Source organism: Vicugna pacos, chromosome 17 (assembly GCF_048564905.1).
Source record: "Vicugna pacos chromosome 17, VicPac4, whole genome shotgun sequence".
Lineage (NCBI taxonomy): Eukaryota > Metazoa > Chordata > Mammalia > Artiodactyla > Camelidae > Vicugna > Vicugna pacos.
The window spans coordinates 53,617,848-53,638,907 of NC_133003.1; the positions used below are offsets into that span (position 1 = coordinate 53,617,848).

At 61.9% G+C, this 21,060-nt stretch overlaps 1 protein-coding gene across 11 annotated transcripts in view; it reads left to right on the plus strand.

Annotated features, from left to right (window-relative positions):
- The window catches only part of IQSEC1 (IQ motif and Sec7 domain ArfGEF 1), a 284,272-nt gene extending 263,771 nt beyond the window's left edge, over window positions 1–20,501 (plus strand). For 8 of the 11 annotated variants that reach the window (XM_072941947.1, XM_072941956.1, XM_072941948.1 and 5 more), the window contains 9 exons: window positions 297–463; window positions 3,988–4,127; window positions 4,530–4,559; window positions 5,692–5,817; window positions 6,792–6,891; window positions 8,776–8,937; window positions 9,638–9,814; window positions 15,113–15,162; window positions 16,381–20,501. In XM_072941947.1, the coding sequence (XP_072798048.1) occupies window positions 297–463; window positions 3,988–4,127; window positions 4,530–4,559; window positions 5,692–5,817; window positions 6,792–6,891; window positions 8,776–8,937; window positions 9,638–9,814; window positions 15,113–15,162; window positions 16,381–16,938 (1,510 nt within the window). In that variant the 3' untranslated portion in view covers window positions 16,939–20,501. Of the gene's footprint in view, window positions 1–296; window positions 464–3,987; window positions 4,128–4,529; window positions 4,560–5,691; window positions 5,818–6,791; window positions 6,892–8,775; window positions 8,938–9,637; window positions 9,815–10,119; window positions 10,216–14,045; window positions 14,485–15,112; window positions 15,163–16,380 lie in introns of those variants that run through there. The other 3 variants (XR_012060810.1, XM_072941955.1, XM_072941953.1) reach the window with 3 other exon arrangements.
- The last annotated feature ends 559 nt before the right edge of the window (window positions 20,502–21,060 follow it).

Sequence of the window (21,060 nt, forward strand, 5' to 3'; positions counted from 1 at the left end):
CACCCACCGTCACATCCCCATTCCAGGCGGGTGGAGAGCCTGGGGCACAACCTTGAGGGTGCCCACATCCCACTGGCCAGAACTTGCCACATCCGAGGGATGGGTGGGCGGGTCTTAACTCATGCGGGAAGGGGTGAGTGGACGGTCAGGCCAGCTCTGCCGGACGAGTGTCATTGGGGTTCCCAGTTGCAGAAGCTCAACCGGGGGCAGTGACCAGCCGCAGGCGCAGCGGCCACGCCCCGGGGGGCGGGCTGGCCTCCCGCCCCGGCTGAAGCGGCCCGTCCCTCCGCCCCCAGCCAGCGGTACTGCATCTGCAACCCCGGCGTGGTGCGGCAGTTCCGGAACCCGGACACCATCTTCATCCTGGCCTTCGCCGTCATCCTGCTCAACACCGACATGTACAGCCCCAGCGTCAAGCCTGAGCGCAAGATGAAGCTGGACGACTTCGTCAAGAACCTCCGAGGTGGGCCCAGGGTGGCGGCTGGCACCGGGGTGGGGGGCTGGCACCGGGGGCGCGCCTGCGCCTCGGGAGGGGTGATGTGTCGTCTCGTCTCAAAGCGCCGCAGGGGTTGACTGGCCCAGGTGTCGGAGGGCAGAGGCCTGAGAACACGGCTCAGCACAGCCGGGGCTGGGCTGGACTCATCGACCCAGGCCGGTCGTGGGGGCCCAGCGAGCACAGGCTGCGGGCCGGGTCCTGGGCACCCAAGACCTCTGAGCAGGGGGCCAGCACAGCCCCGTCCCCGTCCCCACCGCCCTCACTGCGTCCCCCCACACCCCTACACTCAGTGTTGCTCTTGAAACCAACTTGGCCTCACGTCGTAGCCGAAAAGGGAAAGCTAGTAGCATTTGCCACGTGTGGGCGGCATTTGCGACGACAAGTCCGGAGAGAAGACAGCTCCGCTGTGGACGCAGCAGAGCTGTTGCCCCGGGGCGGGCTGCCCCTCCCCCTCGGCAGGTGGGCCCTTGTCGGGCAGGTGCAAGGGGGTGGGCACCGAGAGCCTGGCTCCCCCTGGTGTCACCAGGCAGGGAGAGGAGTTGAAGAGGGAATGGCTGCTGCAGGTCCCTAGCGTCCCTGGACTCCTGGAAGCAGGTGTGGGGGGCACTGCCCCTCCCCTTGGGGAACGGCAGCTGCCAGGGGCCCGGGCCCCTTTAGAAGGGGTGCTGTGACTTTATAAAAGGAAAAGAAGCTGGTCTGAATCAAACCCAGCTTCCTGGACCTTTTGAGCTGTTTAGATCTCTTACCTTGTCCTCTCGCTGCCCTGCTGCCCTGCCTGCCCCTCTCCTGGGCGGAGGGCCGGTGCTGGCGTGCCCTCTGCTGGTGGGCGCCCCCCACCCCGGCCGGCGCTGACGCTCAGAGGGGGCCCCGGGAAGGCCGGGTCTTTGCTGTGGTCCTGGGAAGCCAGGGAGTCCGGGGCCTGGGTAGAGCCAGGCAGGCGAGTAGAGCGGTGAGCAGGTGCTGACAGTCTGGGGGGTCTCCTGGCTGGGCTGAGCCTGCCGGGAGCTGGCCCTGCACTGCGTGCTGCTGGAGACCCTGGGGAGTGTCGGGGACTGTTTTTTCCTCTGGCTTTAGCACCTCACCCGTGTAACCTGGGACCCCCTGTGTGAGAAGTGACAGGAATGAGCCCAGAGGACGGGCTCAGGGAAGACAGGGCTGCTGGGACAGAAGCCTGCCAGTCAGCCGCCCCTGTCAGTGGCTTTGTGGTCGTGTGCGTTCTTGCGCCCACCATCCCAGTCATCCCAGTCATCCCAGTTCCCAGGGCAGGGGCTGAGCACCCAAAAACCAGGAGAGTGAGCGAGGACTGTTCCCACCAATCACCTCTTTCCAAGCCCAGGACGCCAGGGTTTTCTGCCGCATCTTCCTTGAGCTTCAGAAGGGGTAACCAGGGTTCGGGGCGGGAAGGGACTCGCCTGAGGCCACACAGCAAGTGAGTGTCAGAGGAGGCAGGACTCCTGTCTCCCAAAGCAGGGTTGGCGCTCTGTGCTGAGCACACATCCAGCTTGTTTTGTTTCAAGGAAAGCTTCCCCCTACACTGGACACACACTTTCTGTGGAATTGCTCAGTTGCCCGGTGGGTCTGGCAGCAGGGGGCCCTCTGGGAGTGCAGGGGTAGTTGGGGGAGGGGCCCTCCCCAGCGTGGAGGCCAGATATGCAGTTTCTTGCTTCTATTGGTACTTGCCTTTAACCTTTTTAAATATGCACTTTGAATGGGTGTTATCTTCCCGTAGTTCAGAAACCAGAAAGTCCCACGACCCAGTAATCACCCTTCTTGGTATTTACCCAAATGAGTTGAAAACTTAGATCCAGACAGAACCTAATGTGTTTATAAGCAGCTTCATTCATAATTGCCAAAACTTGGAAGCCACCAAGACGTCCTTCAGTAGATGAACGAATACACTGTGGTCCATCCAGACTATGGAATGTTATTCAGCGTTGAAAGAAGTGAGCTCCCAAGCCGTGAAAAGACACGGAGGGAACTTAAGCGAACATTGCTAAGCGACAGGAGCCGCGGGGAAAGCCTGCAGCGCTGCAGGACCCCAGCTGTGCCACACCCTGCGGGAGGCCGCGCTGCCAGGACGGCGGGGAGGCTGGGGGCTGGGGGCCGGGCGGAAAGGAGACACCCAGAGGGTTTTTAGGGCGGTGAGAGTACTCTGTGTGGTATTACAGTGGTGGACACATGTCAGCGGACACCTGTCCAAATCCGTAGGATGGATAACACCAGAGCGAACCCTCATGTAAACTGTGGACCCGGGGCTTCTGATGTTCGGCGTCGGTTCGGTAGCGAGCGGGCCCCTGATGGGGGATGCTGAGAGTGGGGCTGGGGTCCATGGGAACTCCGTGCTTTCCCCTTAATTTTGCTATGAACTTAAAAACGCTCTAAAAAATAACATAAAAAGACTTAAGTATGAAAGATCCGTAGCAGGACCCCTCCACCCCGCCGTCTCCCCCGGAGATCCTCGGCTCTGAGTCCCTGCCTTGCCCCCGAGCGCCCCCCGCTGGAGCGTGTGGGTGTGCACGATCGGTTTCTCCCTCTTCTCCTTGGCGTCTCGCTTTTCCATTTAATGCGCGTCAGCTCGCTGTGGCCTGCCATCCTCGCTCCTGCGGGGGCACGGTAACCCCTGGGCTGGGAGTCCCCGTGTGAGGACGGGTCAGCAGTCCCCTGTGAGTGGTAAATGGGCTCATCCCAGTGTTCTGCTCTTTGGAAACAAGGCTGCAGTGACTATCAAATCCTATGGGACAGATCCCCCAGGTACACTCAGTGGACGGAAGGTGTTTGAACTTATGACCGTGACATGAGTGCCAAGTGGCCCACCAGGGGGCCCGACGTGTCCTGCTGCCCCACACCTGTGGTCTGCAGTCTGAGGGTGGAGGTTCACATCTCTCTCGTGAGCAGGGCTGTGTCTTTCTGACAGCAATTTCAGGCCGTGTAGCAGAAAGAGCACAAGCTTACTGTCACAGCAACCCGGGTTCGAGCCCAGGGAACTGGGGCAGCGGCTACTCAGATGCACTGAGTGCTTGCTTTTGGGGGGTGCCCCACAAGCCACCCCCATTCCCTGTGAAGCTGCCGTGCTCTTGGTGGCCTGTATCATGGAGGGGAGGACTCCCAGCTCAGAGAGACTGATAAGGGGTGAAGTGAGGACGTGGCCCGGCCCATTGCAGCCTGAACTCACAAACCCTGTCTCCACGGCCTCCCTGCACCCTAGCCCTTCCCCAGGCCTCGGCTTGCCCCTCCGTGGGACAGGGATCATGTGCCCGCCCCACGGGGCGGCGGTCAGGACCAAGCGAGGCAGTGTTTGTAAAACCCTCTGAGCATGGCTGGCCCCCCGCCCCCAACACTGGTCCCAGGGCTGTGCGGGCCTGGTCCCTGGGGCAGGGGTTCTGCAGCCATGGGTCTGGAAGGCCTTTGGCTCCGCTGCGGACTGGCGGGACGGCTGTTGGGTTTGCCTGGAACCTGGAGTGTTGGCTGAGCCCCGCCGCTGTCCCTGCCAGGCGTGGACGACGGGGAGGACATCCCGCGGGAGACGCTGGTGGGGATCTATGAGCGCATCCGGAAGCGGGAGCTGAGGACCAACGAGGACCACGTGTCGCAGGTGCAGAAGGTGGAGAAGCTCATCGTGGGGAAGAAGCCGGTAGGTGGGGCCCCGGGCCCCTCACCTGTGACCCCGTGCCCCGGGCTGCCCTGCTGGTTCTGCTTCGGCCAGTGGCCCTGACGCCTCTGGACCCTGGTCCCTTCCAGGCAGGGTTGGTGAATTGTGCCAGGTTTGGGGCTTCTTAAATGGCTCCTGGTATTTGGGAGTGACAGCCATTCCCTCTGGGGCCCGTCTGAGAACCCAAGGCTCTTAATAAGCCAGCGGTGGCCGGGACTGTGCGGTGGTTCCCTGGAGCCCACCAGGGCTCCCCCCTCACCAGTTCCCTGCAGCACTGTGGGGGCTCAGGAGGGGCTGCGGGAGGGGTGTGCCCCACAGGCTCCGCCAGGCCTGATGCACCTTCGGGGCGTTAACGTCTTTTCTTGTCTTGTGGTTTCCCCCCAGATTGGATCCCTGCATCACGGGCTGGGCTGTGTGAGTACCCCCCGCTGCCACACTCGGCTGACCCCCGCCCCGGGGCCAGCCCGTCCTTCCTTTGCTCGTCGCAACCTTGGGCTCCCAGACCTCCTGCTCTGGCTGCAGGAGTTAATTTCTGGAGGGAGAAGAAAGCTGGTTTTCACAGTTACCCCCGCCTCAGACCTCTGCAGGCCTGAGACAGCAGCCACGTGGGGAGGGCTGCGAAAGCAGCGGTCTCCTCCCCTCTCATCTGGGCCCAGCGGAGCGCAGAGACCCCCAGGTTGTCCCCAGGCCCCCAAACCATGCAGATGACCTTCCCCGCCCAGGCCACGCTCTGCCTCTGCTGGCCTCCCAGTTCCGTAACATGGCCAGTGCCTGGGGGCTGTGCACCCACATGTCCCAACACACGCACACGCAGCCCGCCGGCCCTAGTGTGGCCTTTACCTGTCGCTGGGCAGCCAGTTCAGCTTCACAAACCCTCTGACAGCCCTTCCCATCTCCCTCTGCAGAGGGACCGAGACCCCCAGTGCTGCCCTGGGCCACCTCCCCAGCCCCACGCCCCCCGCCCGTCCTCTCCCCGTCACACTTGCTGCAGACAATGCTGGACCTGCGTCCCCTCCCTCATCTGCAGTTCCCTGAGCTCGGGCACCTCCCCCCAGGTGCCCCTCAGAGTTGACCCACTCAGGCCGCAAGAGCAGCCGGGCTTCCGCCAGGTGGGCGTGTGTGCAGAGGGCTTGGGAACGGCACCAGCTCCCCGGGACGTCGGGCCGCGGCCGCCCTTTAGGAGGGAGGGCCGGGGGGCCTGGGGGGCCAGGAGCCTGGGCCCTGCAGCTCCCTGCCTGTGCCACTGCACGTGACATCACCTCCGGCCCTGGGTCCCGTCTGGAGCAGACCGCCAGTGTTTGTGGGGCCCACGGGCATCGGCACTGACTGGTGCCCTGTGGACCCTGAAGCCGCGTGTTGACACGTGTTGCTGGGGGTGTGGGGGTGTCCTGTGTGAGCACGGTGCTCTGACAGGAGTCAGAAGGCAGTGTCCCTGGAAGCAGGGGTGCCTGCCCTGGACCTCTGGGAGGCCCCCTAGGGAGGACAGAGGGGGGACATCACCATGGGCAGAACACGCGTGGCTGACATGGCCGTGCCCCCTGCGCAGGTGCTCTCTCTGCCGCACCGGCGCCTGGTCTGCTACTGCCGGCTCTTCGAGGTTCCAGACCCAAATAAGCCCCAGAAGCTCGGGCTGCACCAGAGAGAAATATTCCTGTTCAACGACCTCCTGGTGGTACGTGGTGCCCGCGGGCAGGCCCGGCTGTGTAACCCGGGACACGCACGGGGGGTGGGAGTTACCCAGGAGCTGAACCTGCCTCACACTGCTGCCTGCAGAACCAGCTCCGCTGGCTTGTGCAGGAGCCCAGAGAGGCGTGGGAGCTCGGCCCCTGCCGACCCCGGAGCTCAGGCCGTGTCGGCCGAGCTCCTTGTGTGTCTTGGTCAGGTCCCTTCCAAGGAAGGAAAGCCGACCTCGGCCGCTGGTGGGGTGGCGGCGTGGGGCGCTTCCTGAGTCTGAGCAGCGGTCTCATTGCTGCCCCCTCCTGAGCCCGTCTCGGGGGCCAGGGAGGCAGGGGTGGGGGTGCTGCCTTGTTGGCTGGCCTGGGTCTCAGCCCCAGGACTCATGGACTGAACGTGGCAGAGAAGGGTTCCCCAAAGGGAAGTTGAGGAGATCGTGCCCAAAACCAGGTGGCGCGGAAGCGAGCCCACGGGGGTAGAGATGTTCCTGCAGAGAGCACGGGGCCTGCCCCTCGCCTCCGCATACAGTGGGCTTTCTTACCCAAGACCCCTGTCCTCTGTCCCCATCTGCTCGAGGACCAGCCGCTCTTCTTGGATTCCTGAGGTTGGAATCCAGACATGTGGGCTCAAGTCCTTATTGACGAGTCCCTGACGTTGAGCAAGTCGCCTTCATTTCCTCCTGTGTGAAGTCGCCCCTCAGAAGTTTCACGGTGCCTTCGGGCCGTGCGTGGGGCCGTGCCTGCCACCGCTGCCGAGTGGAGGGCTTTGCTGCCAGCCAGGACAGCCTCAGGACTCACAGGAGCAGAAGCCAGTGTCCACGCCCCCACAGACAGGCTCCTGGCCTCTGGGCTGCAGGAGGGCTCTCCCGGGGGAACGCGGCCCCCGACGGGTCCACTGACAGTCCTGAGCGCCGGGGCTGCTAGCGGGCAGCGCAGACGCTGTGGCTCAGTGTCTCTGTCTGGCCACCCCCAGGTCACCAAGATCTTCCAGAAGAAGAAGAACTCGGTGACGTACAGCTTCCGACAGTCCTTCTCCCTGTGTGGCATGCAGGTCCTGCTCTTCGAGAACCAGTGTGAGTGTGTCCTGGGGCCACCGCGGGGCGGAGCGGCCTGGAGCCGCGTAGGGAGGACGCCCTCCCTTCCTCTCCATCCTCCCAGGTGGTGTCTCCCACTCGAGGGCCGGCTGCAGGCCGGCAGTGACCAGGGGGACTGTCGTGCCGCGGTCGGGGGCTCACTGAGTTCACTTTCACTGGGATTTCTTACAGACATTAAGGTTTTTTTAATTTAGGGCAGAGTGAGTTTATTTAAATAAAATGTTGATAGGAAAACATCAAGTAAATGGCACAGGTGATATGCAAATGTGGTCAAAGAATCAGATGAGAATAATGCCTGAGGGACTGCAGAGTTCAAGGGGGTGGTGGGAGGGGAGCCCTGGGGCCGTCCGCTCTGGCCTTAGAGCTGTGGCCTGGCTGTTTGGCCTTCCCGGGCCCTGTGCCCTTCCTCCACCTGCGGCGATGGCTGCGCCCGCCTCGCAGTTAGATGCGTCCGCACACGTCAAGCGCTGGAACAGCCGCACGGTGTGAGTGGGTCGGGGAGCCTGGGGGTACCAGAAGGGCGCTGGCTGCCCCCAGGACACGCCGCTGACAGTCCCTTTGGTCTTGCTCCTTCTCGCCCCGCACGCCCCTGCCTTTTTTCTCTCTTCCTCTTTGCCCCCTCCCTGTTGGAGGTCCCCGAGCTACAGGCTGAGTCCATCCCGGGGGGCTGTCCCGGGGGCCCGAGGAGGAGGCTGCCACGATGGAGTGTCAGGGCGTATCCAGCCGCAGGTCCCACAGTCCCACCCCATCCGCCTGCCCTCTGAGGGTGAAAAGTGCCAGGGACCCACGGTTGGGCCTGCGAAAAACATGGGGCCTGGGGGCTTGGATCTGGGGCTCTACCCCTTCTCCGCTAAATGGACCAGCTCCTGCAAGCCCCTCCTTTCCCACGTGCCCGGGAGGAGCCCAGGATGCTGACCCCACCATTGTCCCGCCCCAGGCCGGAAGGCCTACGTTGCCTTGGGTTCTACCAGGCAGCACGAGGGAGGCTGGTGCCCCCCCGCCCCGTCCCGACCAGCAGGTCCCTCTTGGTGGGCCGACCAGACCGAACCCTCGGGCAGAGGCTGCGCCTGGATCACCTTATGATTCCCAGGGCTCAGCCCTCTGGCCCTGGATGCAGATGCCCTCAGAGCCAACCCTGACCTTCCCAGAGGACATGCCTTCACACCAGGGGTCACAAACTGGCAGCCCGTGGGTTGGTCCCAGCTCAGTTATGTTATATTTGGCTTGAGATTTTTTTTGTTAATTTGTTGAGCTGATATGTAAATCGTCACATAAAATTTAGGTATTCTTGGTTTCTCATATAAAGTCAGGTTTGGCATCGCTAGGCCTGCGTTCCCTCTGGCAGACGATAGCGGGCCACATACCCGCCCCCGGTTCTCCGGCTGCTCAGTCTCACCTGGCCCCCTTCCCGAGTTTAGGGAACACTCTAGGTGTTTGAGAGAACAGGACAGTCCGAGGTGACCGCATAAGGCTGCCCACCCGCACAGGACACACCTCTGTCCACTCCCAGGCTCAGCGCCTGGCCAGTCTCAAGCCCCGGGCAGAGTGACCAGTGACCTTGAAGTTAAGTCTGGGCTCCAGGCCCTTCACATGGAGAAGAATGAGGGCCTGGCTTCGCCTCATATCGGACAGATCTGCCCCCACAACATGGGCCACACGGACCCCGATCGGGAGCTGGAGATTGTCTGGTGGCCCCTCTGGCCTGTGCTGGGCAGCCTCTCCTCCCTGGACAGACACGGCCCCAGGAGCCCGGCGTTGGAGCGCCCATCCCACCTGGACCAAATTCAGACATGCTGGTTCTTTGCTGGCCAGAGGGCAGTAGCAGAGCCACACTGAGGCCCATGGTCTCCTCCTCTTTTGCAGATTACCCCAACGGCATCCGGCTCACGTCTGCCGTCCCAGGAGCAGACATCAAAGTGCTAATAAACTTTAATGCTCCCAACCCCCAAGACCGGAAGAAATTCACGGATGACCTGCGGGAGTCCATCGCGGAGGTGCAGGAGATGGAGAAGCACAGGATAGAGAGTGAGTGCAAGGCCTGGAGGGGAGACGGGGCCCGCTGGACTTGGCGTCGCTGTGGTGCCTCCGTGAGCCCGCAGACCTGAGATGCCCCTGGCCTCTTCTGGCCTTCCCACGGCCACATGACCAGGCAGCCCACCCGCCCAGGCCACATCGCATGCCCTGGGGAGAGCCCCAGTCCCCTGGTCACCCCCTGGGGCAAGGCCCCCAGAGTCCTGGAGCTGAGCCCTTTGCCCTCGAGCGCGATTGGTATTTGTCTTCTGCACCCAGCCAACTGTTGGAGTCGAAGCTGAGGCTGTCCCGTGGCTTCTGTTAAAACCGAGTGTAGCCCTCCTCCTGGCTCCAAGCCTCCCACCCTGGAGGCACAGGGGCGTCCCCACCTGTGGCCTCTATCCATGGCCAGGCTGGGTTAACCCTTGCTCCTCTCCAGACCTGGGCAAATCTATCTCCTCCCCATCGACTCCTAGGCCTGGAAAGTAGCTGACTTTCCGCAGACCCCGGGCACTCTGGCCCCTCCAGCCTCCTCTCTGGGGTCTCTTTTCAGCCACTTTGGTCAAAGAGGGCCATCACTCCTGCCCTTTGGAGACGGCGGCTTGTCCCCTAGTCCTCTGCATTCCCCTCCTGGTGGGGCCCCCAGTCCCGCACCCTCCCCGGACTGCCCTGGGTGCCACTCCGCTCACCGGGCCCTTGCCCACCTATGTTTCAGCGGAGCTGGAGAAGCAGAAGGGCGTCGTGCGGCCCAGCATGTCCCAGTGCTCCAGCCTCAAGAAGGAGCCAGGCAGTGGGACTCTGAGCCGGGCCTGCCTGGACGACAGCTACGCCAGCGGCGAGGGCCTCAAGCGCAGCGCGCTCAGCAGCTCCCTGCGGGACCTCTCGGAAGCGGGTAAGAGCTGGGCCCCTGCCCACCTCCCTGTCCCGTGCACACGGGGCCCAGCCTGGGCGCGTGGCTGTCGGGGCTGGCATTGTGTGACGGGTGTAGGGGCAGTGGTGGAGCTCAAACGGAGCTCCCTTGGGTGACTCACCCTCCCCAAATCACAGCAGCATCTGACCTCGCAGAGAGGGCGCCCCCCAAAGGCGAAAGGAAATAGGACCGCTTGTCAGAGGCGGCCACCAGCAGTTAGCGCTCTTCTCCCTTGCTTGTTTATTACTCACTCTTTCATTTGTTTTCTGACAATCGCTCCCGCCCAGAGCACGCCAGCCCCGCTGATGGACGTGTCCCGTGTATTCTGTGCCGCCCCGTCCCTGTGTTTATGCTGATGAATGAAATGGAGTGAGCCCTTGGAACTGTGTGTGGAGACTCCCTCTCCTGCTGTCTCTGGCCGTTTTGTCCCCAGCGGAGGTCTCCGTTCTGGGAAGTGCAGGGCCTCGGTCCAACGCAGGGACCACAGCCGCCCGGCTAGGGGTGTCGGGAAAGCCCTGGCTCAAACTGTGGTTTTTGTCATTGTTTCTTTGTTTCCGTGTGTGTTTCATTTGCTGCCAGCCTCCTACCCTCGAGCAAGCAGCACCCCTGGAGCTGCCCGAATCTCCAGGGTGGGGGTGGGGCAGGGGTGAGCCTGGCGTGCCTGGAGCGTCGAGGGAGCTTCTGCTGGGGCAGGGGAAGGGAGGGAGGGGAGCGCTGTGCCAGCCTGCTTTGCCTGCTGGTGCCATCACAGAGCCGTGGGGTGGGGGGTGCACCCCAGCAGCCCCTTAGCTTCCCACGAGGTTGTCTAGGCAGGCAGCTTCTCCAGGGAGGAGGCTCAGGGGCTGCGGTGGAGTGGAGAGAGCCGGGCACGTGGGCACGGGCACCGTAGACTCCCGGTCTACTCCCTAGGCTCCTGCCCCAAGGCCCCAGGTGTCCCAGCCCCAGAGCCTGGCAAGACCCCCTGGTTTGCAGGGGAAGGCCCTCACAGGCCAAGGTCGGCCCCCTCCTCCCCAGGGGCTCACTCACCCTACGCTGCCCCAGGCATCGCGTGTGGCCAGCTCTGGGCCCCTCGGAGAGCCTGCTCGTGTCTCCGGCCTGTCCCTACCCCAGCAGTGCTGCCCCCTTACTGCTTATTCATTTCCCAGAAATTTGTTTGTGTTTTGGTTTTTTGTTTTTTGTTTTTTTCTTTTTGATTTGGATTTTTCTCTTGTTTTTGCCTTGTCATTTTTTTTTTTCCATAGTAAAAGTCAGAATTCCATTGCCAGCATGAGAGTTAATCCAGGGCTTCTCAACCCCGGCACCGATGGCGCTTTGTGCCAGATGACTCCTTGCTGTGGGGCCGCCCGGTGCGGGGTGGTTAGCAGCAGCCCTGGTCTCTACCCGCTGGATGCTAGTAACACCCGCCGGTTGTGACAATCTTTTATGTCCCCCCCAAATTCTTGGGTGCCCTCTAGGGGGGCAAAATCACCCCTGGTTGGCCAAATTGCCCGTGGTTGAGAATGACTGGTTTTCCTGTTCCTCCTTAAACCCAGCTAAATGAACCTGGACTGCTCGGGGCCTCTGCAGGCTGGGGGTCTGGGGCCCGTGTTAGGGTTTGTGCAGTGGGCAGGCTCTGACCCCTCTGGCTCTGTCCAGCCCCCTCAGGTGGTGGTGGCTGTCGCGTAGCCAGCCATGTCCACTCTGGCTCCTGCTGGTCAGGGCCTCACCAGTTCACTCCCTGTTTGGGGGCCGGACAGAGCCGTGAGCCCAGGTACATGGCCATGGGAGGAGTGCAGCTCTGAGGTGAGGCTGATTTCCATCTATTGCCATAATTGTCATTTTCCTTTCGGGATTCTGAACCGAGAGTGAGTCTTCCCACGGTCCTGAGCCACAGCGAGAAGAATCCCCAGGAGACAGCCCCCCATACCTGAAGGTGGGAGGCGGGGTGAGGTGGGCGATTGAGTCCCCACGACCGCCAAGGCCCCAGACTGGGACAGGCCCCCGTGATCCACAGAGGAAGGCTGGCCAACGTTGGCTGCCTTCTGGGAGATGCCGGACGGAGACATGTGCTGCGTGCCCTGGCCAGGTCAGGCCGAAGTGCGCCGGAGGCAGCGTCACCCCCACCACCGCGCCCACCATGCCCTTGCTTGCTTGAGAGAAGAGACGAGGCTCAGGAGCAGCCTCTCCCCTCGGGAAGTGGCGCCCAGCGCCTCCCAGAGCAGCTGCCCAGATGTGAACCTCGGGGACCCAGGAGGCAGTCATGGCTTGATGGCCAGGACTCGGGCAGCAGACATTCTGAGAGGTGGAGGGAGGGGCCTGGCCTTCAGCCACAGCTCCCTCTGAGCTGCGTGACCTCGACCGGTGTCTCTCCATGTGGTCTTCCTCCAGCTGGGGCCCTGGCTCGTTCCAGTGGCACCAGAACCCCTCCTGCTTGAGATCAAGGACCTGCAGAGACTGTGGACACAGGTGTGGCTGGGCCTTAACCCCTGCCCCAGATTGGGCAAGTCGTGCTGGACGCTGCACATGGGCCCCTGAAGTCCCCCTGCCCTCCCCAGCCGAGCTGCTCAACACCAGTCCCCACGGAAAGGGCCTGTCTCCCCACGCCAGCAAGATGTGTCCACACCGTCATCGCCCGGGGCAGGGCTGGAGACCTGCGTGTCCTGCACCTGTCGAGGGGGAACCTGGAGACTCCTGGCAGTCAGTTTCCAAAGCTGTGCCTGCTGCCTCAGGACTGGCACTCTGCACGTGTAACGGCCAGGGACTGCCTCTCCTGGGGAACGGCCACCCAAGCCGAGCCCAGCAGAGAGCCGTGCAGGACACCAGTTCTGGGGTCACACAGTGAGAACTCCCTCTGCCTGCTGTTCTGTGGCGACAGGGCCCTGGCCAGGTTACACCCCTGGGCCTCAGGTTCTCCAGCTGCAGGTGGAACTGGCACTTCCCTCCACGGAGCTCTGTGAGGGTCCATGCATGTGAAGCATTTGGAGCGCGGCCTGGCCCAGTGTGGGTGGCTGTCATCACTGAGCATTGCTGAGGGCCACAGAGCATGACCACCGGGCAGAGCCCTGCCTGCGTCCTGACCCAATGCTGAGAAGCCAGGAGGGCTGTGAAGAGCCCTGCTGGGAGCCGTGTCCACACATGCTAGGGGAAGTGCCAGCCGTGGCTCCAGGGGAGTTCCTGGCTGGGGCGGGGCAGGGCTCACCCGAGGCTAGTGCAGGATCCAGGTTGGGGGGTACCAGGAAACAGTGCAGGCGAGGGCTGGGGCGTGAGCGTGAGCCACTGCTCCAGTGCCTCCGCCTCCTTCGGTAGATGGTGTGAACATGCCTGCTTGTGGGTCTGTCTTGGGCAGGGGTCCACACGTGTGCCTGGGAGTGGAGTACAGAGGCTCCTGCAGGGAACCCCCCCATGTCTCCTGCTGACCTGAGAAGTTGAAAAGATGAATTCTAAGAAACTCAGCATCACTCAAGGGCGTCTAAGTTAAAGTTCTCTTCAGCCTCGGCCCACGTAGGGGAGGAGGAGGGCCTGTTCACCTCCAGGTCGACAGGCATGAAGCCCCCACACCCCGCTCCAGGCCTGGCCCAGTCCTGTTGGAAGAAGCAGGCTGGCTGGAGGGTGCTGCTGGCACCAGAGCGGCAGGCTGTCTCCCTGTGTCCCTGGTCCTTAGCCGGTCAGAGGAGCCTCTCCAGCCTTAGAGGAGCCAGAGAGCTGAGTTAGAAACCCCAGAGACAGCAGAGCTCTGAGCTCAGCCCCCAGGGGAGTCGGGGGTATGCCTGTTTCACCGATGTGGAAACTGAGGCAAGTAGTCAATGGAGTGCTGGCCGGGTCGCCCCCGGCTGCAGAGGCGGGGCTCTAATCCTGCTCCTGTCCCTGGGCGCCTGTGTTTGGGACAGAGGCAGGAAGAAAAGGTCACCTTCAGCTGGGACTGCGGGCTGGGTCCTGCTCGACTCTCTGGTCCTCAGCAGCCTTGTCTGTATGGCCCGGTCCTGAATGGGCCCTGAGGCCGCCCCACACACTCCAGCATCTAGCATGGCCGTCCCTGGACCCCAGGCTCCCAGCAGAAATTCAGGTCCAGGGTCAGCAGGCAAAGCAAAGGCAGCAGACCTCCCCAGAGCCTGCTGGTGTGTGCCCAGGCCCGAGGCCCCATCCCAGGCACACTCAGGTGCCGCTGTGAGGCCCGAAGAATCCATAGACACACCCTCTCCACCAGCCTGCCCAGGCCTGCCCTATCGTCTTCCAGGCTCCTGGGCCTGGCCTGGGTCCAGCTCAGAAGGCGGCGTGGCCAAGATTTCCAGATGCAGAGGCGAATGGGCAGACCCGCTGTGAGCCCTGCCCACTGTGGGAATTGAGCCAGTCCATCCATCGGCCAGAGCCTCCCTCTCCTCCCAGGCATGGACAGAGGACTCCTGTCCTGCGTTGCAGTGGGCCTTGGCCAGGGCTGCACACTGCTTAACACCCTGGAGACCCCCCTTTGCTCCTCCTCCTGTCTGCGTTCCTGGAGACCTGGCTGGAGACCAGACCACCAAGCCTGGGCACTGTCACTACCAGTGGCATCGGTGTCCTGCAGAAGTCTTTGGAGGAGTCTTCCGGAGCAGCTGTGGAGGCCAGGGCAGACCCTGGATGTCCAGAACCAGGAGGAAGACTCAGCCATCACATCCCAAGGGCCTGCTGCATGCCAGGTGCTGGGGCAGAGGCACTGGCAGTGAGGGCTCACAGATGGGGGTGGTGCCCACAGAGGGGACGCAGGACTCCAGGCCCTGGGCTGGGAGGAAGGCCTCCCAGCAGCCCCCACCCCTGGCCAGACCCTGCACAAACCAAACACTCAGCCCAGAGGCGCCGGCACCTCCGCTCCACCAGGAGTGGGAGGCACGGAGGTTAGTCTTCTAACCGCCCGTCCCACCTGCAGGGAGGAGGCAGGTGTGTGTGCGCGCCCGTATGTTCACGCATACGTCTGTGAAATCCACCGAAGGTCAGGGCGGGCGGGACGGCGCCCGCACGTTTTAGCTGCTGGAGCAGCCGCCCCCGCCCCTCTCCTCCGCGGGGTCGGCCGGCGGCCCTCCCGCGCCTGCCCCTGCCGCTCGCACGGAGGCCCCTCCCCGCCGGCTCCGGGTCCAGGAGAGGGGTGTAAAGTCGGGCTGGTAGAAGAGAGTTTGTTTTAATTTTCATTTTTTTGCTTTCTAAAACACCGTTGTCTTTTTAATCGTTACGGCCCTGCCGCCGGCTTCCCGGGCGCCAGGCGGCGGCGGCAGCGCGGTGCCGGGCAGGCAGGCGGCGCGTCTAACCTCTGGTATTGCATGTTCTGGGCAGGGAAGCGAGGGCGTCGCAGCAGTGCGGGATCGCTAGAGAGCAATGTGGAAGTAAGTAGGAAGCCCCGTCGGCCGGCTGTCGTGTGCCTCCCCGTCCCCGGTCGAGCCCCGTTGTCCTTTTTTGCCCCCTCCCCCTCCCGCACCGAGGCGCAGCCCCGCCCCCGCCCGCCTCGCCCGCGTGCATGCCGCCCGCCTAGAGCCGCCCGCAGTGCCCCGCGCCCCTCACCGCTTGTCTGGGCTGGAACGGCGGGGGTGGTTCTGGAGGTCGTGTTTAGTCTCCGCTTAACCCCGTCCCCGTGGTCCCGAGCATGGTTAACCTCCCCGGCTTCCCGGCACCTTCCCCGCCCCCCGCCCGCGGCCCTGCTCCTGGTGGGAGGCGGCCCGCTGGGCACCCTCCACCCCCACCCTCGCTGTCGGGGTCTTGCCCATCTCTGGACTTCCATGCTCCGCCATCCCCATCGCTTCCTTCCTGGAGTTTCGATTGCTGTGCGTCTGCAGCCAGGGCGCCAGGGAGTTGCTCAGCTAGCTGGGGGAGGAGAGCCGTGAAAGAGACATTCAGTGTGGATTTCATGAGATTTCATTCATCCTCCAGCCATCTCTCTATTCCTGTTCACATCTTAATCTCAGCTTGCAGGTCTTTTTGTTTTCTCCTTTCTCCGTGTTTGGTCTGCAGTAGGTGGCTGCAGCGAAATGCCTAGGCAGGCCCCCACCCCACGCCCCGCCCAGGACAGGGCTTCCCCAGGCCCTCCTGTCCCTCTCACTGCTCCCCAGAAACCTCGGGACCCACACAGGCAGAGCATACGCCCGCCGATCCGCTGAGAGGACCCAGGAGAGCATAGGGACAATTTCAGCAGGAACGGGCTCCCTCCCCTGCACACGGCCCACTCCACCCCACTCAGCACACACCGCTGCTCACAGGCACCCCCAAACAGACGCTTCTGGTCTGAAAGCTCAGGCTGCCTTCCACCACAGGGTGCTTGTCAGGCTGAGAGCAGGAGTCGACCTTGAACTGCCGCTGCTGCCGACTGCAAAGGGGGTACCCCCCGCTCCCCCCAAAGGTTCCCCTCAGGGCCCCCCCAGCTGACCTGCAGGGTAGCTTGAGGAGGTGGCACCTGAGGCCAGCCTCACCCAGCCCCGGCCTCTGCGGCCAGTAAGTTGAACTAAAGCTTAGTCAGTGGGTGAACTTTTTATTTACATTTAAAAAAAAATCATTCTGACATAAGTGCTTTAAGCTCTTTTAATTTTGGTTTCTATGAATTTCCTTTTTAGGGGTCCATCATTAGCAGTCCTCACATGCGCCGGAGAGCCACATCAACCCGAGAGTGTCCACCTCGCCCACAGCAGACCATGCCCAACTCATCCTCCCTCCTGGGCTCCTTATTTGGGAGTAAGAGAGGGAAGCCCCCTCCCCAGGCCCACCTGTCCTCGGCCCCTCCCCAGCCACCCCCCCACCCGCCGGGCCTTCCCCACCCGCAGCACCCCGCGGCCGGCCACCCCCCGGGGCCCGCGGAGGGGCCCCTGCAGGCCCAGGTGCACGGGCACCACAGCCAGTGCTGCTACCTGCAGCAGAACCCGCCCCCCTACCACCACCACCACCACTACCACCCCCCCCAGCACATTCAGCACGCACACCAGTACCACCACGGCCCCCATGGGGGGCACCCCTCCTACGGGGCCCACGCACACGTCCACCCGCCGCTGCCCTCGGCCCACGCCAGCCACCCGGGCCACGTGGGCCACGTGGCACACCACCATGGGCAGCCCCCTGCCCCGCCGCCCCCCACCAGCAGCAAGGTCAAACCCAGCGGCATCAGCACAATTGTGTAGACAGCCCGGGCAGGGGTCCCAGACCCCTGTGCACACCACACAGAGGCGCGCCCGAGGGCGGCCGCCCCAGACCAGACCCAGGGCACTTTCTGTTCCCACCTCTCCCCCCTGCTTCCCCGGCCTGGACGGAGGCCCCTGGGCCCGGGGCTGCTGTTGTAGGGACAGCCCCTGGTGTGACTGAGTGGTGGCGCCCCGGGCTCCCTCCGCCTCGACCCGGGGGGACCTCGGCCACCATCAGCCTTGAATCGGTGCCGCCGGCCAAGTAGACGTTGAGCTCCCCCCTGCCCCCCCGAGGCCCGCAGCTGTCTGCTTCCTCACTGTACATGCACATGAGAACCCAGCCTAGGAAGAGAAGAAGCAAGACAAAAAACCAGAGACAGAACCAAACAAAACCCCCAAAACTTGCTGCATTATTGCTCTTTTATTGACAATGGGCAAAAGTTAAGTAGACCTGATGTGGTTGATGAAAATCCGTAAGTAAACTTTATATAATATAAATATATAAATATATAAATATACATATATACATACTGTATAGGTAGCATTTGTGTGTGAAAGGCAAGCGTCTCAGTCCACGAATTAGCAATATAGACTCCTGAGGAGCTCCACTCACCTGATAGGAAGGCGGCACCTTAGACGCGTGTGAGAGCAGACCGAAACCTTAAACGCTAGGGCAGATTCAGATGCTTCCATATTTTCATAAAAAGAAGTCCCCCAGGACTGGCTGAGGTCTTGATGCGCTCATTACTAACTGTGCCAAGCAACATAGCACCGAACTGTTTTAAAAGTCCGATATTGCTTTGTATAAATCCTTATTTTATTAACAGAATACTATCACAAGTAATCAGTATTATAACTGCTCTGTTATTTCAGGTAAGCAAATAGACAAACTGCAGTAGACTCTACAGTAGCAACTTGGGGCAGCTAGCTCAGGGCTGGTTGTCTCAGACTGCTGGTTACCCAGACTTAGACACTTTAATGGCTGCAATAACTGTGAATCTCCATGACCCATATTTCTTTTATATGCATTTGAGTCAGTGCACACTCACTCAGAGGCCTCTGAGAGGGGCACCCATACACGGCAGAAGTGTTCATCTCCAACATGGCAACGACCAACTCATCCTCGTCTCCCCAGCGCCATAGCTTCCTCATCCCCTTCCAACCTCCCGGGCAGACGCCCGGCCGTGTCCCCGCCAGGAGCCGCTCCCGGACCTGAAGGCCGATGTAGCGTTTAGCGACCCAGGGCGGTGTGTGTGTTTCCCGCTGTGTTTTCTGAGTGGTGGCCGTGATCATCGTGACTCCATGTGGCCATGTGCTAGCACACCCCCGTGTCATCACCGCCGCCCCTCCAACCCCGGCCTCCGAGGGCCCGGCCCGGCCCGGCCTGGCGCAGCCCCGCCGCCGCCCGCCATCTCGGTCCGGGCCCTGCCGGGGCGTCACGTGACTCTCAGCTGTGCTCTTGTCGCTTCCGTGTTGTGGTGACGCCCTCCGCTCCCCCGGGTCTGCACCCGAGTCACCCAGGGCCGTGCTTTGTAGTTTCAGCCTTTCGAGCCACTGCAGCCGCCCGTGCTGTGCTCCTAAGCCATGGGACCCGAGCAGCGCCCGCGGGGCCCCGTGGACGGCGGCGGGACGACCGCGGGGAGCCCACCCTGTTGGCGGCGGGGCTCTGCCCACCCCCACCCTCCCCTTTGCCGCATCATCGAGGTCACCGTACCAGCAAGTCTGCAAACCAAGCACTTTGTTAACCTCCACAGTGAGCACAGCGGGCCAGAGTTTAGCGTGTTCTCCTGTTGTTCTCTTGCAAGAAGAGTGACTCTCGCCTGCCCGCCCGTCTCTCCCGCCCGGCCCTGCTTCTCTGCGGGCATCTGCTCAGGGACAGGAGGGAGGCCAGGTGTGGGCGTGTGTGATTTGCCCCCCGCCGCACCCGTTCCACCGACCCCTAGACTCCAGGGTGTCCCTCTGGAGTCCGGCCCCCCGAGGCGTTCACTGCCCTGCGGTTTCAAGGGTGTCGTCCTGACGAGGAAAAGGCGAATTGCACTGCATGTCCTCCGGCGTCAGTGCGTGAGGCCACGCTCTCTGTGTCGTGTGTTTGCAAACTATATCAGTGTTACTGTTGACAAATAGTTGAAGTAAAGTGCTAACATATTAAATATGTCGGCTTTTCTTCACCTGTGTACCAATCGTAGGCTCTAACTGTAAACCCTACGTTGTTCCAGAAAAGATGCAGGCTGCTTGGCACTGGGTCGCCCTCTCCGCAGGGCAGTGACTGACGGAAACACACCCCGGGGGGACAGAGTCGGCAGGGGGCAGGGGTGCCCCCTCTCCGTGGGCCATTCAGAGCCTCCCCCTCTGAACTGTTGTCAGCGTGTCCTGGGGCTCAGCCAGGCCCACAGGGCCGGAAAGCGGAGTATTTCTCCCCGTGTTCCCACCTTCAGTACTGTGTTGGCTTCAGGTCAGTGAGGTGTCACCATTCTACCTGTTTTGTTTACAAACTTACTGTGGGACACGTGTTTCCAGAAGGCCCACCATTCTGCCGAGGAGACTGGGGCCACGCTGCCCCAGTCTTGTGTGGGAAGCCGGTGCCCCCGTGTAGCTTTCACAGGGTTCTTCTCCCTCGATCCTTGCCCGTCCCAGGGTCGCCACTGTGGCCGCCCGCGGTTCGCCCCCAGGGTCGGAGGAGGAGGCTGAGCCCCCCGGGCTGTGTGCCGTCCTTTCTTACTGGCAGGACACACCTGGGGCTTTCTTCTCACGTCACAGACGATTTCAGCAGGAGACGCTTAGAGGAAGCAGTCGGTAGCATCACAAAAATCTTTTCTGGGACAACAGTTAAATCATGTCTTTGTATTTTTTTAAGTTTACGAATGGATTGTACAACAACGCAAAAATAAAGTTCATCCTAGTATGATGTGTACATCTTGCTTAAAAAATGTCTTCAGTCGTCCAGTGTAGAGCGACTTTCCCACCTCGCACTGCATGCCGTGGAGGCCTCTCGGTTTCCTTTAAGCTGAGCTGAACAGACAGCAGACACGCCAACACGACCCTCGTTGCTGACTCGGCACCGTGCGAAGCTGTCTGTACCGGGGAGCATGCACCTCACGGTTCCTTGTAAGATACCATCACCCTTCCTGCCTGAAATGTGAGTGACTTTGTAAGTATTTTAAACACAACAACACAAATCCAGGAAGCAGGTTGCAGGAGTCGGCGCGAGGTGGGGGTGGGGAACGGGGGGCCGTGGGAGGGGCTGCGTCACTCGGGCCCCTCACACGTGAGCGGGACCTGCCTGCGGTCATGGTCACGCTGGGGTCCCGGGCAGGACCGGCCCCTCCCAGGCAGGGTGCTGTCCTCCGCCTTCCAGTCGCTTTACAGGGTTGGAACCAGGTCTCGAATGCAGGCTGTTCAAGGGCTCCCAGGGGCGCGCTGCTCCCAGGAAGCCCGGCACCCGCGCAGGAAAAGAGTACTTTTGTTTTTAATATGCATTTTGTTTGTGGGTAGTAACAGACTCTATCGATGTAAAACCATAGCTGTGATCATGTGGAGAAATCAAATAAATCCTTTAAAACTCTCGAGTCCTTCCTTTTTCTGGGAGGTCCAGCTGTCTCCCTGCTGCTCAGACACAGAGGACAGGCTTGCCCGGTCCTCACCGTGACGGCTGTGGGCTCCGGCCTTCCCAGAAGACACTGGACGGACGTTAATTTGAGGGTGCTGATGGAAGGCCTACGGCAGAGGCGCACCCCGTGGCGCTGGCACCGGCAGACGACGTCAAGGGTGTTTATCGTTTCTTGCAGCTCTCAGTGCAATGTGCACAAAAGCACACTGCCTGTGCTTCCACCGAGTTTAGGGAGAGGAGATGGAGCCTATGAAGGGCTGAGGTGGGCGGGACTGACGGGGTAAGAAACACCCGGTGGCCAAGTGCCCGGGTGCTCGCAGGGAGACTGGTTTACGAGGTCAGAGCTGCCCGTTTTCCCACGTGTCAGGTGAGCAGGAGGGTGAATTCCACGGAGGCGGGAGTTCTGTGAGAGCACTCTTTCTCCTGCCCTTGAGCCAAATTAAGTTGCGGAGACCACCCCGAAAAGTTTCGGTACATAATCGTACAATGAAGTAAAACTGGGAAGTCTCACTTGG